At 36.4% G+C, this 15,515-nt stretch overlaps 2 protein-coding genes across 2 annotated transcripts; one reads left to right on the top strand and one right to left on the bottom strand.

Annotated features, from left to right (window-relative positions):
• The first annotated feature begins 3,521 nt into the window (after positions 1 to 3,521).
• Positions 3,522 to 4,097, top strand: LOC143552013 (uncharacterized). Its single transcript, XM_077042324.1, has one exon. It carries the CDS (start codon positions 3,522 to 3,524, stop codon positions 4,095 to 4,097), a length of 576 nt encoding a protein of 191 aa, XP_076898439.1.
• Positions 4,098 to 5,176: 1,079 nt separating this feature from the next.
• On the bottom strand, positions 5,177 to 13,729 carry LOC143551949 (protein NUCLEAR FUSION DEFECTIVE 4-like). The gene is made up of 4 exons (XM_077042286.1): positions 13,497 to 13,729; positions 12,594 to 12,615; positions 5,673 to 6,553; positions 5,177 to 5,600 (listed from the first exon to the last, which is right to left on the bottom strand). Exons 1-4 carry the CDS (start codon positions 13,727 to 13,729, stop codon positions 5,177 to 5,179), a joined length of 1,560 nt encoding a protein of 519 aa, XP_076898401.1.
• Between the last annotated feature and the right edge of the window lie 1,786 nt (positions 13,730 to 15,515).

Raw genomic sequence — 15,515 nt, 5'->3', positions numbered from 1 at the left:
GGCTTAAATCATTAATGCTCCGGTAAATATTATTCAATTTGTATTTTTGTATTATATATAGCGGCATTGAAGTTATATTTTGACCGGTTTTGACGAAAATTTTGGACTGAACTGCTAACTATGATTTCAAAAAACGATAAACTAAACATGCTAGGTTGGGTGATTGAACCCGAATTATTGAAAAATTTATATTAACAAATGGTTCATGACAAGCGGTTCCAAGTGTCAAACTAATGACGCGGGGTCAAATCAGAAACAAGAGAGTTACAACAATTAAACTTAATCAAAACTACGATCGACTTTTTTTTTTTAATAAGAGCCAAAACTTGGAAGTATGCAACAAAAGACTCCATGACCCTCATTTATAATGGACCCAAACTCAGAAAATTATGAAACCCTTAAACCAATCAAATAAGAAAACCAACTCTAGAACATTCTTAATTTAAATAGGACTCTCATCCAAGATTTTGACCCGATTACATGTGGGCACAAACGATCAAGTCCAAAAAAATCCGCTTCAAATCGTTAATCTGTAAAAACTGAATCATTTGAATCTCAAACCCGTTAAATGGATTCATGATAGCGGTTCCATTTTTAAGCACCGATAACTTTATAGGAATTATTATATTTCACATCCATAGGTTTTTGTCTTTGCTGAGAAGCTGATCAAGATAAAACAAAGGACTTCTAAGCATGTAAGGAGGTTCTTTTTTGAACGGCTATTTAGATCCCAATAGCCTACCCGATCATCTTGATCCATTCTCCGAATATGAAACCGTGAGGTGCTAGGCTGGCACGTCGTCAAAGGCAATCATTTCAGGAGGTTAACACTTGAAGAATTTGAAAGTAATCATGGGGTTTGTGTTTTGAGTACTATAGACAATTTATATACCCAATATTAAGATTCCAAACTATGAATACCCAAGTTCAAAACGATTGGATTTTGGAATCCACGATGAAGTCATCAAGCATTCAAAATCAAACAGGGTTACTCATATTTTAATCAATTATTTATTAATTTATTGTTATGGTTTCGAGTTAGTTAAATAGTTGGTAATAATGAAATAATTAAATTAGCATGCTTGTTTAAAAAAACATAGATCCCCATGCAACTGTCATCTATCCTCAGAGGCTCCGATCACGAAAACAACACATAATGAAATAATCAAATTAGCAGGTTTTGTGGATACTTCAGCTTCAGTTTTGATCATGATGTCTCTCCTAATTCCTAAACATGTGTATACTATAATATATACATAATTCACATCACAATAAATAAATAAATAAAAATCTTGTGTGAAGCGTACAAAGTCACGGTTCATCTTAATATTTCAATTATAAGACTATACGTAATTAACAGAAAGTTAAAAGTGATGGTAATATCAACTGAGAAAGTTCAATTACGATGTACAAAAGCTAGCTTGTTGGAATTCTTCTAGTACGACGTGGCTGCCTGGTTCATCAATACGAACAAATCCATTATTAGCAACTATGATCCTCCTATACATACAAATTAATTTATACTAAATAAGTTACCGTTGGAAGAAGCCAATCATCAACAGTAACTCAACTAGTCAATAGTAAAGGATTTAATTTCTATACAATGCTAATAGAAAAACTGAACAACTGTCAATTGCTTTGGCCGTCGACTTCCACACTCTTTCTTTAAACAATAATAATGACTCCTCACCTATTAAACGAAAGTCTTTAGTCTAATTATGATACACGTATTTCAAAACATAATAAACACACTTTTCTAGTCTGCTTTTATTATTTACCTGATTAAAAATTTTGACAGTACCATCGAAATATCTACTATAATCCATGACCTTACAAAGCCATAAAGAAACATCTGTCGCGTAAACGAACCGTGAGAATATAATGACACATTTAAACCATGGATTCGAATTTAACACACACATATAAATTCACTTACGTGTAGCATCTTGTATCTTTCAAAACTTATCATACAAAAAATCACTAATAGACATTAGACAGCCCTTTTAATAGTGATAGGAATATTAAACATGATTTTCAATTTGCCTCACCTTTATTCCATTATAATTCATAACAAACAAATAGAAAATGTGTGGCGACTTGGATCTCGAGGCATGTAGATTTAAATAATAAATATTAGACATTATTATAACTTTATTAAAAATATATTTAAAAAGTATACCATGCATTGCAGAAGACGATACCCTTTGTCTTCGAGATCCACGTGTAACTGAGCCAACAAAACTTAAAGAGGTCACTTAAAGGGTGGAAATAAATTCCTTATTCTTACTATATATTTTCAAACAATTGTATAATTATTTTATAAAGTGACATTGTTGTGAGATGGGTTGTGACACGTATTAAAGACAAGGATGTTTTAGCCCCACGATTAAATACAATAAGTGGCATGCATAGCATGTTTTAAAAAAAATCAATAAAACTTTATATAAAATTTACATTATTGAACAAAAATATATATATATTTAAACCTTATGCCCTTGTTTACATATAAAGCATCTAACCAATTGAAACATCTATAACTCGAATTTACAAGGCAAAGGCACGTTTATAAAATCAAAGGTGTATTAATTAACGTGTCGTCCCAACCCTCAAGGCTGTCTAGTAATAATAGGCGTCCCTATAGAGGTTTTATACTTTTATGTTTGAACTCGGATTTAGCTGGCTTTTGTCTTTATAACAATCACATGCACGTTCAGCATTGTATTGATGAGGTACTGTGAATTTACTAGTCACTGGTTCTCACGGTCACGAAAAAAGGTAATGTTTCAAGTGGTATTCGAGATTGTTTACTGTTACCTGTTGACAATCGATATAAAAAATAAAACCAAAACTGTTTTTGTATTAGAGGACTCAAACCACCAGTTTTACAAATACACTTGAACCACCTATTATACTAGAAACTAACAAGCTTGATACCCGCAACCTACATAAGCATGCCCTTACAACCCGCATAAGTTGCAAACTCATCTTTCCTAGATATGCTAATTTATTATTTTTATCTTATATAATAAAACAACGTCATATCAGTTGCTCATCTTACCTATTACAAAACCGCCCGAAGTTAAAAGCTTTAACAATAGTAAAATATCAAGGGTTGCAACTAGCCCGTAACAATTGAAACTAACATTACCTTTTAAAATAGTTAGTTTAAGATGGAAAAAAAAGTTTAAACTGCTTATATAAAGATAATTTAGTTTAATAGTTAACAGCATCAATCTTAATCACCTTTAAGACAATCATTATAGTATTGAAATTATAAAAGTAATAATCAAACACCCCTAAAACATCCAAAAATACCCGGATGGTGGTGGTGGTGGTGGTGGTGGTGGTGGTGGGTATGTCTCCATGAGCCCGTGACCCATATTGTGGTGATTGATGTCAATTGCTTCACCAACACATCTTAGTTCTAACCCTCAACTTCTCACACACTTACACTTTACCCTTCACCTTTCATTCCCATATAAATAATGTTCATCTACACAAGTTCAATTCATTATATAAAAATGCACCAATCCATAGATTGGTTTTCTTGGCTCTCAAAAACCAACCTTGATCCTTCACTTATATACGAATATGGGATGTCATTTTGTCGAAACGAAATAGAAGAAGACGATATAGCTTATTTCAACCACGAGTTTCTTCAAAGCATGGGGATCTCTATAGCCAAACATAGGTTAGAGATACTCAAGCTTGCTAGGAAACAAAAGGGGTCAAGTGGTTCACACCCTATATCAAACCACATGATCGCGATCAAACGAACCAATAGGACCTTGGCTAGGTACATCCGGACATGGGTGCACCGAGATGGCTCGTCTAATGATATAGTTTTGGTTCGGAAGAGTAGTTATGGTTCGGGATGGAAAGGTAGTTATATGTTAAGGAGGAATAAGAGATTGGCGTCACTTAAACAAGCCACTCCTACTCTTTTGCTCACTAATGGTAATTATCATAAGTCAAATAGTCTTAAAGTTAATAGCTTGTTAAGTCCGGTGGTTTATGATGTTAAACATGATCAAGATAAAGAAGACGGTGGTGGTGGCAACGACTTACTTGTATGGTGGTGGTGTTCAAGAGATTAAGTGGGATACCATGTTTCAAAATTTGAAGCCCACTTGATATTATAGCAATCATGCATCTTCTTCACATCACTCTCTTATCTATTAATTTCTTGTCTTTGAACATATTATATAAGTAGATTTAATGGTGAGAGAGATGCTATTTTCCAAAGTTCTTCCACCACAATGAACCTTGCTTAAAGAAATTGTAGCAATGGTTTTCTTGCTTTGATTAATGGTTTTGGAAGTTACTTTAGGTAAGTGTGGCATCACTTACCCTTTTGAGGGTATTCTTGTAATATGATAAAGGTTACACTATGTAATAAAAACTCTATTTTGTTTAGTCATCTAGTTCAACCATACAATTCATGATTCTAAGATTTTTTTTTTATTTTTTTTATTTTTTTTTATTTTACAAAGTGGTGTTGAATAGCGGGACACCAGACCTTCGTTTTGACTAAACCTAAACCTATGAATTTCACGTCTTGTCACAAATCGACTAAGTTTTACGCTCTTAACTAATAACAAAAGCCATGCCTTATCAAAAAAACTATCTTGATCAGATTTAAGGTCCTAGTTTAAGTCTTTTAACTATAAGATTTAAGAGTTTTTATAAAATTTATATTAGCCTTTTGTAATGGCCCACCTTGTCTAAAGTTTAATGAAGTGGTGCATATAAGTCAAAGTCAACCCATGCTTCTGAATATTTGGTTCTAAATGCATTGCATCAAGGGAAGTGGTAGACACGCATGCTGACTAGTCATGGGCCATTTCACTATCAAAGCAATGAAAGCTTTATTAACTAGCCATCAATTGCTAATTGAAATATTTGTTCTCAACACTACGTTATTATATTTTTCAAATTTATATGCACAACTACATATCAAATTAAAAAAATAAAAACAAATAAAAACCTTCAAGAATCCACAAAATGAAGATAGTTGTTTGATTATAAATCATCATTACATATTAAACTCAAGTTAGGTGAACCTTTGACTTTCAAGATGATTACGCGCAAACATAAACTAATTTTTCGACAAAATCATACGAAACCATAACCTTCAATGACCCGAGCTTTGTGGCAAACGAAACGACCCACTAGCTTAAAGCATTTGGTAAACGGGCCAAATCCGTATGGTTAATATTAAGCTCAAGAACGCACTTAAACAACACACACCAGCAAGAACAAAGAAGGCGAGCCTGAAACAATTCGGGCCCATACATGTGGACCCGCCTTGCTTAGCTTCCTCTGCATCATACACATAACCCACAAGCATCCCTGAGAATAAAAGAGCCCCAATCGGGTTACCTAAGCCCATGAAATTAAATATTAAACCAAAAATTTTCAACCCAAAAAGCTCAGAAGAAGTTGGAATCATAACACCAAACTGAACACCATAGCATATCCCAAGCAATGCAGTTGCAACATACAACGTCCCGTTAATAGCCGACGCGTATAAAGGATATGTCATCACCATTATTATCTGTGTCACCATTGTCAAAAACGTTTGAGGAAGCGTTTTTAGCCTGCAAGCAACAAAATTTTAGGATCTTTATACCACATTTCATGATAAAAAATTTTAAAAATTAACATTTTACCTAACAAAACATTCTGAAATAACCCCGCCTCCAAGCCGGCCCAGAAAGTTACAGAAACTGAATAAACTCAACAACGTCGTTGTGTCATTAAACCCGAGTGACACACCAATTTGGGCCAGATTATTAAGAACAGTAACGCCCGACCTGACACCAAGAAAATAAACCAACCATAAAAGCCAAAAATCGGCTTTCACAACCGCTTCACGAAACGTAAAATCTTCACCTCTTCTGGGCGGCCTTTTCTTTTTTATTTTAACCGCCCCTTCACCAACAGCAAGAAGCACATCCACATCAGATATATCATCACCATCACTAAGATTTGGTTCTTGAGTTGACCGAGTCAGTAACAGGTCAGTTACTGTAAGATCATCTAACGGGCCAGCTGGCCCGTTAAGGTTATGCTTCTTGTTAGATGGAAACAGAGTCATTTTAACAGGAATGGCTAGTAGTGCCATCAAAAGAACCACCATTATCACAATAAACGTGTATGATAACGCGCTACTTAAGGTCATCGTGCCGTTTAATATAGTGGTGGTTAAAAGAAAGACTGCAAGCACAATACTAGCCCCTTGAGTGAATAAAAAGTGTGTTGTTTCTGATGGGTCGGGTTCGGAAGCTGGAGTACATGGTCTAATATAGCACATTAAGCCCAAACATACGATAGGAATCCCGAGTGCAAAAAACAGGAGTAATGCAGAAGCTGATCCATTTAAGACCATGGTGTAAACCTCAGTGATAACTGCAGCACTTAAGCCAACATAACCTTTGAGAATGCCGGCAACTGTGCCCCTGCTGAGCGGAAAGTTTCTCATGTTGGTACCGAGTACAGCGGTCGTTACCCATGCACTGCTGTTTGTGGCAACAACAAGTGAAAGCCATAGCTGAAAACAAATGGAAAATTGGAACATGAACAAAATTTTATATGTTTTTATTCATGAATACACAAAAATATTCCTAGGGGTGTTAATTTTCTCGGTTGGTTTTAGTATAAATGGGTTCTGGCTAGTTAAGGTCCAACTTGTGAACCTGTTTAGCTAAATGGGTCGTGTTCTTGTCAACTTGACTAGTTCACGGGTTGAGCTGTTTGACCCATTTATTTGTTTATTTATTTATTTAACCTCCTTTATACAATAAAATGGTTGGGTATTTTATGCTATTCTTCTAAATTTAAAAGAGAAATTGACATAAGATTTTAAGATTAAAATGTGACTCTAATATGCACTTGAATTTTGTGTTGCAAACGTGTAATTTTAAAGTATAATAAGTGGAAAAAAATGTTATGGTATGTCAAAATTGATCGATCTTCTCATTATCACCAATCAAATATATATACAAAGATTAGCCTAATCTGTTTTGGTATGAGATTACAATTCAATATTCAAATCTCCTATTTTCTATCAAAGATATAAAATATATTCTTTACATAAACATGTCGGCTATTACACCCCGCAGTCGAAACTGAAGGGTCTCGAATGTTGAGACTGTTCTTGAAATCATCAAACAGAACAAAAGGGAGTCCTTTGGTGAAGATGTCGGCAATCTGATAACGAGACGGGACGTGAACAACCGGAACCTCACCTCTGGCAACCTTGTCACGAACGAAGTGGATATCCAACTCAATGTGCTTTGTGCGTTGATGTTGAACCGGGTTGCCTGATAGGTAAACAACACTAATATTGTCACAAAAAACTAATGTTGCATGTGATGGCTGGTGATGAAGCTCCAATAGCAGGTATCGAAGCCAACATGTTTCTGATACGACATTGGCGACGCCACGGTATTCGGCCTCGGCGCTTGAACGAGAAATAACAGGCTGTCGTTTGGAGGACCAAGAGAGAAGATTGTCCCCTAAGTACAAGCGATATCCAGAAGTAGAGCGACGCGTGTCGGGACAACCGGCCCAATCCGCGTCCGTATAAGAAACGAGTTTATTAATCTTTGACTTATAAAAATAAAGACCTTGAGAGATAGTACCCTGAACATACCGTAAAATGCGTGTCAATGCGTTCAAGTGTGACGTGCGAGGAGCATGCATGTGCATGCAAACGTGTTGAACCGCGTAGCTGATGTCAGGACACGTAAACGTGAGATACTGAAGGGCACCGGCTAATTGTCGGTATTGTGTACCACCGTCTTCGAGTAACTTACCAGACGTGGCACTTAGTTTGGACTTAGTATCCACAGGTGTAGATAGGGGTTTGCAATCCCGCAAGCTAGCTCTTTCTAAGAGTTCACACGCATACTTGTGTTGGGAAAGAAACAAAGAATCACGGTGCCGGGTCACTGAGATGCCAAGAAAGTAACTAAGTGGACCCAAATCTTTCATAGCAAACTCGACAGATAAATGATGCATGAAGCGGTCTCGTAAGGCATCAAAGGACGTAACAAGAATTATATCATCAACATATAGGAGAATGTAAGCAATATCAGTTCCGTTCTTGTAGATAAAGAGTGAGTGAGCACAAAGGCTATGTCGAAAACCGAGCTTGTAAACATAATCGGCAAACCGTTGGTACCACGTGCGTGGTGCTTGCTTTAACCCATATAACAACTTCTTCAATAAACATACATGATTAGGGTACTGAGTATCTTTGATACCCGGCGGTTGGTACATATAAACCGTTTCTTTTAAATTTTCATGTAAAAATGCGTTCTTGACGTCAAGTTGATGGATAGGCCAAGACCGAGAAACTGCTAATGACAAAACTGTTCTGATGGTAGCCGTTTTACAACCGGGCTAAATGTTTCCCCGCAATCAACTCCAACCTGTTGGGACCTGCCATCACAAACTAAACGATCTTTGTAGCGCTCTAAAGAACCATCAGATTTGAGTTTGTGTTTAAATATCCACATGCTACGTACGACATTCATATTATGTGACCGGGGAACTAACTCCCACGTGTTATTACTAATAAGGGCCCAGAACTAGTCATTCATGGCCAAATTCCAGTCCGGATTTCGAAGAGCGATAGCGAGTGTTCGAGGTAATGGTGAGAGTGTGGATGCACTTAGGTTGATGGGTTTGCGAGGTTTCGATATGCCGGACATACTACGGGTATGAACCGTGCGAGTAGCTGGGGCTGGAATAGGCGGGTTTGATATTGTTGGTTCAGGAACAGAAGTAGAGGGCTGATTGGGTGTGTCTGGTGGAGGGTGGTCCGAATCGGATTGGGCTGGGGCGGTGGGTGTTGACTGGGCAGGGGGTTTGGGGCGGCGAGAGTAGGTTTGTAATGTAGTGGGGGTTGCGTTGTTTGTAGGGGTGTGTTTAGTTGTCGGAGCATGTGAGTGCAGCCATATTTCTGGATGTGGGAGGGAGTGATTAGTGAATATTTTGTAGAAGGTAGGATTGGTTGGGTGTGATGTAGAAAAAGGGAAAATGGTTTCATCAAAAATTACATGGCGGGAGAGAATGATTTGGCGAGTTTCAAGGTTAAAGCATTTATAACCTCAGTGATTAGAAGGGTACCCGAGGAAAACACACAGTGTAGAGCGTTTTGCGAGTTTGTTAATTGTGGTAGAGGTAAAAAGAGGATAACATAAGCAACCGAACGTACGGAGGTGAGAGTAATTGGGTTTGCGGTTATACAAAAGGTGAGTTGGGGTGAGGTTTTGTAGAGTTCTAGAAGGAAGAATATTGAAAAGATAAGTGGCATGTTGTAGGGCGTGATGCCAAAAATTGGCGGGAACCGAGGAATGGGCCAAGATTGTGCGAATAATATTGTTGATAGAGCGGATTTTTCGTTTGGCTTTGCCGTTTTGAGACGACGTGTAGGGACACGAGAAACGGAATTGCATGCCGTTTGAGCACAAAAGGAATGGAATGGGGCATTGTTATATTCACGTCCGTTATCACATTGGATAGTTTTGATGTGTTGTTTGAATTGTGTGTTTATTAAAGCATGAAATTGGGTAAAAATATTGAACACTTGGGATTTGTTCGTTAAGGGATAAGTCCACAAAAAATTGGTTTTGTCATCTAGGAATAAGATATAATAGAGGTGACCACTAGATGATAAAATTGGTGATGTCCACAAGTCACTATGAATTATGTCAAAGGGTAAATATGTAAACGAAGTAGATGGAGAGAATGGTAACTTTAAATGTTTGCCAAACACACATGAAGAACAAATAGAAATAGATTGTTTGCTACATGAATCAAAAGACAAATTATTCTTTAAAGACCGTAGGATAGATGATCCCGGCCCGAAGACGATAATGCCATAGTTCTTTGGTGGTGGCGGCAAAGGCGGCTGGACTTGTGAACTGAGATGATGACTGAAAAGTAAACGGATAGAGATCCCCAGTGCTATTGCATCTAAGGATTGGTGTCCGCGTCGGGAAGTCCTTCACATCAAAACCAAAAGGGTCAAATTCCATAGATAATCATCCAATTTGATAGTTGCGAATTTCCATAGGGCACGGGTAGCTTGGTTATCTTGAAAAATATTTTTCCAAGGCAGCGGAAGCTTGAGCAGCGGTGGTTTTTCTTTTTAAAGATGTTTGAAGAAGATCATTGGATATCCACGATTGCGTCTAATCTGGACCATAACTCGGGAGTCATGGTGGCTTTGTCTTTGTCCGTGTCGGAACTTTTGGGTCAAGGTGATCTGATACGGCAATGGATTTGGAAAAGTTCAGCCCATGAATTGTATTGAGAACTTTCAGTTTCTAACACAACAGGAATGAAATTTTTGACATTAGTAACAGTAACAGCAGGGTGAATATGTGCCATGGTTGAATATAGGTAGAGGAAGGAAGAAAGGATGAATGAAGCTTTAGGAGAATAAGAGATAGGCAGTGGCTGCTAGGGTTTTTGGTGATCAGAAAAGATGAAGCTCTGATACCATGTTATGGTATGTCAAAATTGATCCATCTTCTCACTATCACCAATCAAATATACATACAAAGATTAGCCTAATCTGTTTTGGTATGAGATAGATTACAATTCAATACTCAAATCTCCTATTTTCTATCAAAGATATAAAATATATTCTTTAGTCTTTACATAAATATGTCGGCTATTAAAAAAAATTTAAAAATAACGCTCGGGTTAAATGGTGACAAGTTTTTGGGTTTCTGTCAGGTTGAACCTGCCAACCCACAAACATAACTGTTTAGCACTATCTTACCAATTCCTAATAGTTTATTATTATATATACAAACTAGAAGTTTGGTGTCGCAAAGTCCTGATTGGGCAACTTTGCGGCTCCGTATTGGTCCTTTTTGGTTTTTTAGTTTCGGTCCGTAACAAATGTAACGAAAACCGACTGAATGTAAATTTTGTTTTGTTTTGTTTTAGTTCTTATACCGTAACGAACATGACGGAAACCGACCGGATTTAGTAGACTCAACGCGTTTTGTTTTAGTTCTAGTATCGTAACAAGCGTAATGATAATCGACAGAATGCTAATTTTGTTTGTTTTTTTGTTTTAGTTCCGTTACTGTCACGAATGTGACATAAACCAACCGTATAATACAAACTAGAAGTTTGGTGCTGCAAAGTCCCAATCGGGCAACTTTGCGGCACCATATTAGGCCTTTTTGGTGTTTTCAATTTCGGTCCATAACAAACGTAACGAAAACCAGCTAAATGTAATTTCTGTTTTGTTTTGTTTTAGTTCCAATACCGTAACGAACATGACAGAAACCGACCGGATTTGAGTAGACTCAACGTGTTTTGTTTTAGTTCTAGTACCGTAACAAGCGTAATGATAATCGACAGAATACTAGTTTTGTTTGTTTTTTTTTGTTTTAGTTCCGTTACCGTCAAGAATGTGACATAAACCAACTGAATTTGCATAATCAACAACGATCGGCTTTTACCAATGCCCGAGTTTTACCTGCTAACGCCACCCCATTGGTCCACCTCAAATTTTGTTATTTTTTATTTTGGTTTTAGTTCTGCTACAATAATACACGTAACCGGAATCAACCGAATTTGCGTCGACTTACTGCGTCAACACTTGTGACTGACAACGCTTGAGTTTTACTAATGTCCCGGCGCAACACGCCGGGTAAAAAACTAGTTAACTACATCTATAAGTCTGAGATAAAGTCAAGTATGAGACAAGACACAAGGATTAATGGTAAAATATATCCGCATTTGGATACTATAGTAATAGGTGATACCCACCCAATTGCCCGTATTCTATGAGCCCGATCTCATACATGTTGATGTAGAGGTGAAAAAATCCCGAACCTGGAACCGGGTTTTATTATACCCGGGGTTTTACTACCCAAACCCGTACCCGACCCTATCGTATAGATAGGGTATGCATTTAATTACCAAAACCTATACTCGGAACCAATCCTATTTTGTACCTGGTAATATCCGAAAACCTGAACTGGTTCCATACCCGGAACCCGGTTTTTCCAATACCCGAAACCGGGTTTTTTAAATACCCGATCTATACGTAAAAAATACCCCAAAATAATGCAGTACCTTAAAATACCCAAATATACCCGAAAAAGACCCCGAAAAAGCAAAAAAAAACCCGAAGATAGGGTTTTTTCAATACCCGAAAATCAGGTATCCAAATACCCGGTTCTATAACCGACCTGAACCTAATGCATAGGGTATGATTTTTAGAGACAGTATCCGGACTTAAACCCGACTCAGGTATTGCCAATGTCCAATTTTTCAATATCCGGTCATGTCGGAACCAGTTTCAATCCACACTCGGAACACATCGGCAAAACTCAATTTATGCACCTCTAATTGATCTTATATAATCAGTATTTTAAAGATATTATTTAAAATGTTGAGCATTTTAAAAAATCTCGTTTTGGAAAATAAAATCACAAACGTGTAACTTTTTTTATTTTGTCAATAACACTGAACCACCAACCCTGTAACGGACATCCTTAAACCCTATACAGAATTCTAAACGCGCAACAATAACATAAAGTCTAAGCACTTACGATCCAGTAAGGCATGCTCAGTGGCGGATTCAGAAATTTTTTTTGCAGGGGTCGGAAAATTTTTGTGTCAGTATTCAGTTGCATATCGCTATATAAATTTTTCTTCGGTTCGGTTCGGTTGTACGGGTCAGGTCAAACCGGTATATAATTTCTTTTTCGACCCGCTTTAGTCGTTTAAGTCAGGTTAAATATGCCGGGTCATATAAAAAAAAGATAATCACATAACATATCATATTACCCTATAACAAAAAAAATACAGGATACATCATTAGTTATGCATAATTAAAATACAATATATTTATAGTTGTTTTCTATGAGTTTTTATTTTTTGGTATCTAATCATAAAATCATTCGTTCGATATTCATATATTAAAAAAATATAAAAGCAAAACAAATGCTTATTAAAAGTTAATTAATCATATACGAAATAAATGAGCAAGTAATTTTGGGCAAAAAAAAAACATGTTGACTTTTATTATATATTAGGTTATAATTTATAAGTAAACTAATTACTTAGAAATAAATAAATGTTTTGTTGACATTATCTTTATATTCACATATCCTATTAAATTTTGGTAAATAACGAGCTGTGAAAAAGAGTTGATAAAGACCCATTACATTCTTAAAATGTTAAATTAGGCCATCTTCTTTATTTTCTTCTTTAACTACAATATGAGAATACTTCTTTGTGTCGGCTGCCGGAATATATGGTTGGTTTACTCTTTTATTTTCATCTCAAGTTCTCTCTGTTGGTGGTCGTTCTCAAATCCACAGCGGTCGGTGTCAAATTTTCATAAGGGCCGACCATAATTTTAAGATATATATACCACTAAAATTTTTTTTTCACATGGGTCGGTCGACCCCCCTATCCCTAATGTGGCTACACCACTGGGCATGCTACGAACAGTCTCACTAACCGCAAGCCAAATAACACCATACCCAAAGAAACTAGCAGCAACACCGATCAAAAGAACAACCCATGAAGGGTATTTATTCGACGCAATACCCGGTAGGATGCCATCATTTTCACCAAAGTCATTAGCAACACCAAGAACCGTAAGTTGTTGCGAAAGACCCAACACGGATTTTAAACTATGCGAATACAAAGGGAACGAGTAGGCGTTACCGGAGGCCATCTGGACCCATACCGCAGCTGCTAGACCGACCCATGGAGGCCGGGTTCCGGGTTTTAGAGGTGGTGTAGTGTGTGACAACATAGCATAGGTAGGAAATGGACAAATGGTGACCGACTTGAACACAAGATGTTGTTATTATTATTATTATTATTATTATTATTATTATTATGTGATGGCTTTGAAAGATGCTTGGAAGAAGGTTTGTAGTTTGTGATTCGGACAAAAGGCGCCATCTTTTAAGGTTATTTTATGTTGGTTTTTTCATGTTTTTAATAATGATTACTAGTGTTTTACTTTTACCCACATTGCGTCGGGCAGGACAGTCGGACGGTAAGTCGACGAGAATTCGATCGTTTTCGTTTACGTGCGTTATGGTATCAGAACGAAAACCAAAAATAAACAAAAAAATATAAAATATAAAAATTTGGGTAGAATAATGGGGTGACGTCGGTCGGTAAATCCCAAGCGTTGTTGATCCCAGATGTTGAGATAGAGGGTCTGCTCAAATTTGACCAGCTTTTGTAAAGTTTGTTACGATATCGGAACTAAAACAAAACTCGGTGAATCTATGCGAATTTGGTCGGGTACCGTCACATTCGTTACGGTACAAGAACTAAAAAAACGAAACAAAACTGGCATCTGGTCGGTTTTCGTTATGTTCATTATTGTACTTGAACTAAAACAAATGGCGTTAAAACCCTAGCCATATCGGTCCGAACGTTGATACGGTGAATTTATGCAAATTCAGTCGGTTTTTATCACGTAAAAAAACAAAATTAGCATTCGATCAGTTTTCGTTACATTAATCATGTCTGCGAATACTAAAAAAATCAAAATGATATGGACCAGTCTAGTGCCATCACTTGGCCAAATGAGGGATTCGCAGGACCGGACTTATCTTTTACTATTATAATAATAATAATAATAATTATTATTATTATAATATGACCTTTTTGTGGCTTTATGCTATGATTGTACTTAAATTCTTAACTACTTTTCAAAATTTGTGTATTTATTTTTGTATGGGAAATTTTTGAAATATTCTTGAAGAGAGAGAGATTTGAGAATTCTCCTAACAAACCATATTTAGTGTTTTTGCGCACTAAATATGCCTTGACGACGTGTTTGAAAATAAAATCCGTTTTGGAGATGTGTTTGGTTATGTAATATGTCATGGAGACGTGTTTGAAAATGAAATCAAACACGTCTCCTAGATGAATTTCAATTTCAAACACGTAAGACGGATATCATTTTCAAACACGTCGTTAAGACATATTTGGTGTGCAAGCACGTCACCAAGCCGTGTTTGGTGTGCCATATGTCTCGTGGCAGTATTTGAATGGGAAAAATTGGGGATTTATGTGATTGAGGGACGAATTTTGGATCTCTCTTCTAAGAGTGATATTCCGGTAAATTTTCCTTAAAGTTTTAATAAATTCAGTTTGTATCTTATATTTTTTTGAAACTATTCATGTAAAAAAGATTAAGTATTTTTTTTAATTATATATACTTTTAGATTTTTAAGTATTTTTGATATTATTTGGCTTTTAAAACTGCTACAATCATTAGGCCGGTTAGACAACTGGTTCGATAAAAAACATATCTGATACACAATTTTTGTACTTAATTCATAAAAAGTATTCCAACTTCGTTTTCAATTCGATAATTATAATAACTATATAAAGAGTGTGTTTAAAGAACTAGTGATCAATACTATGAAACCAACACCATAGTCCATAGGTATAGAATTCATATTCCAACGAAATAACTAGTTTTTTTCCTATTC

Source organism: Bidens hawaiensis, unplaced genomic scaffold (genome assembly GCF_021521415.1).
Source record: "Bidens hawaiensis isolate Kalapana, Puna unplaced genomic scaffold, B.hawaiensis_p1.1 tig00001016_1, whole genome shotgun sequence".
Taxonomy (NCBI): Eukaryota; Viridiplantae; Streptophyta; class Magnoliopsida; order Asterales; family Asteraceae; genus Bidens; species Bidens hawaiensis.
The sequence above is the reverse complement of the archived record's forward strand: the minus strand, read 5'-3'. Positions and strand labels throughout refer to the sequence as shown.

Bases quoted from the DNA above. Each gene is read 5' to 3' on its own strand.
- LOC143552013 (XM_077042324.1), top strand. From the start codon at position 3,522: ATGCACCAATCCATAGATTGGTTTTCTTGGCTCTCAAAAACCAACCTT.
- LOC143551949 (XM_077042286.1), bottom strand. From the start codon at position 13,729: ATGGCCTCCGGTAACGCCTACTCGTTCCCTTTGTATTCGCATAGTTTA. The intron at 12,616-13,496 runs TCGTAGCATGCC...TCTGAATCCGCC, and splicing joins CTTGCGGTTAGTGAGACTGT to ACTGAGCATGCCTTACTGGA. The intron at 6,554-12,593 runs GTAAGTGCTTAG...ATTTGTTTTCAG, and splicing joins TGAGCATGCCTTACTGGATC to CTATGGCTTTCACTTGTTGT.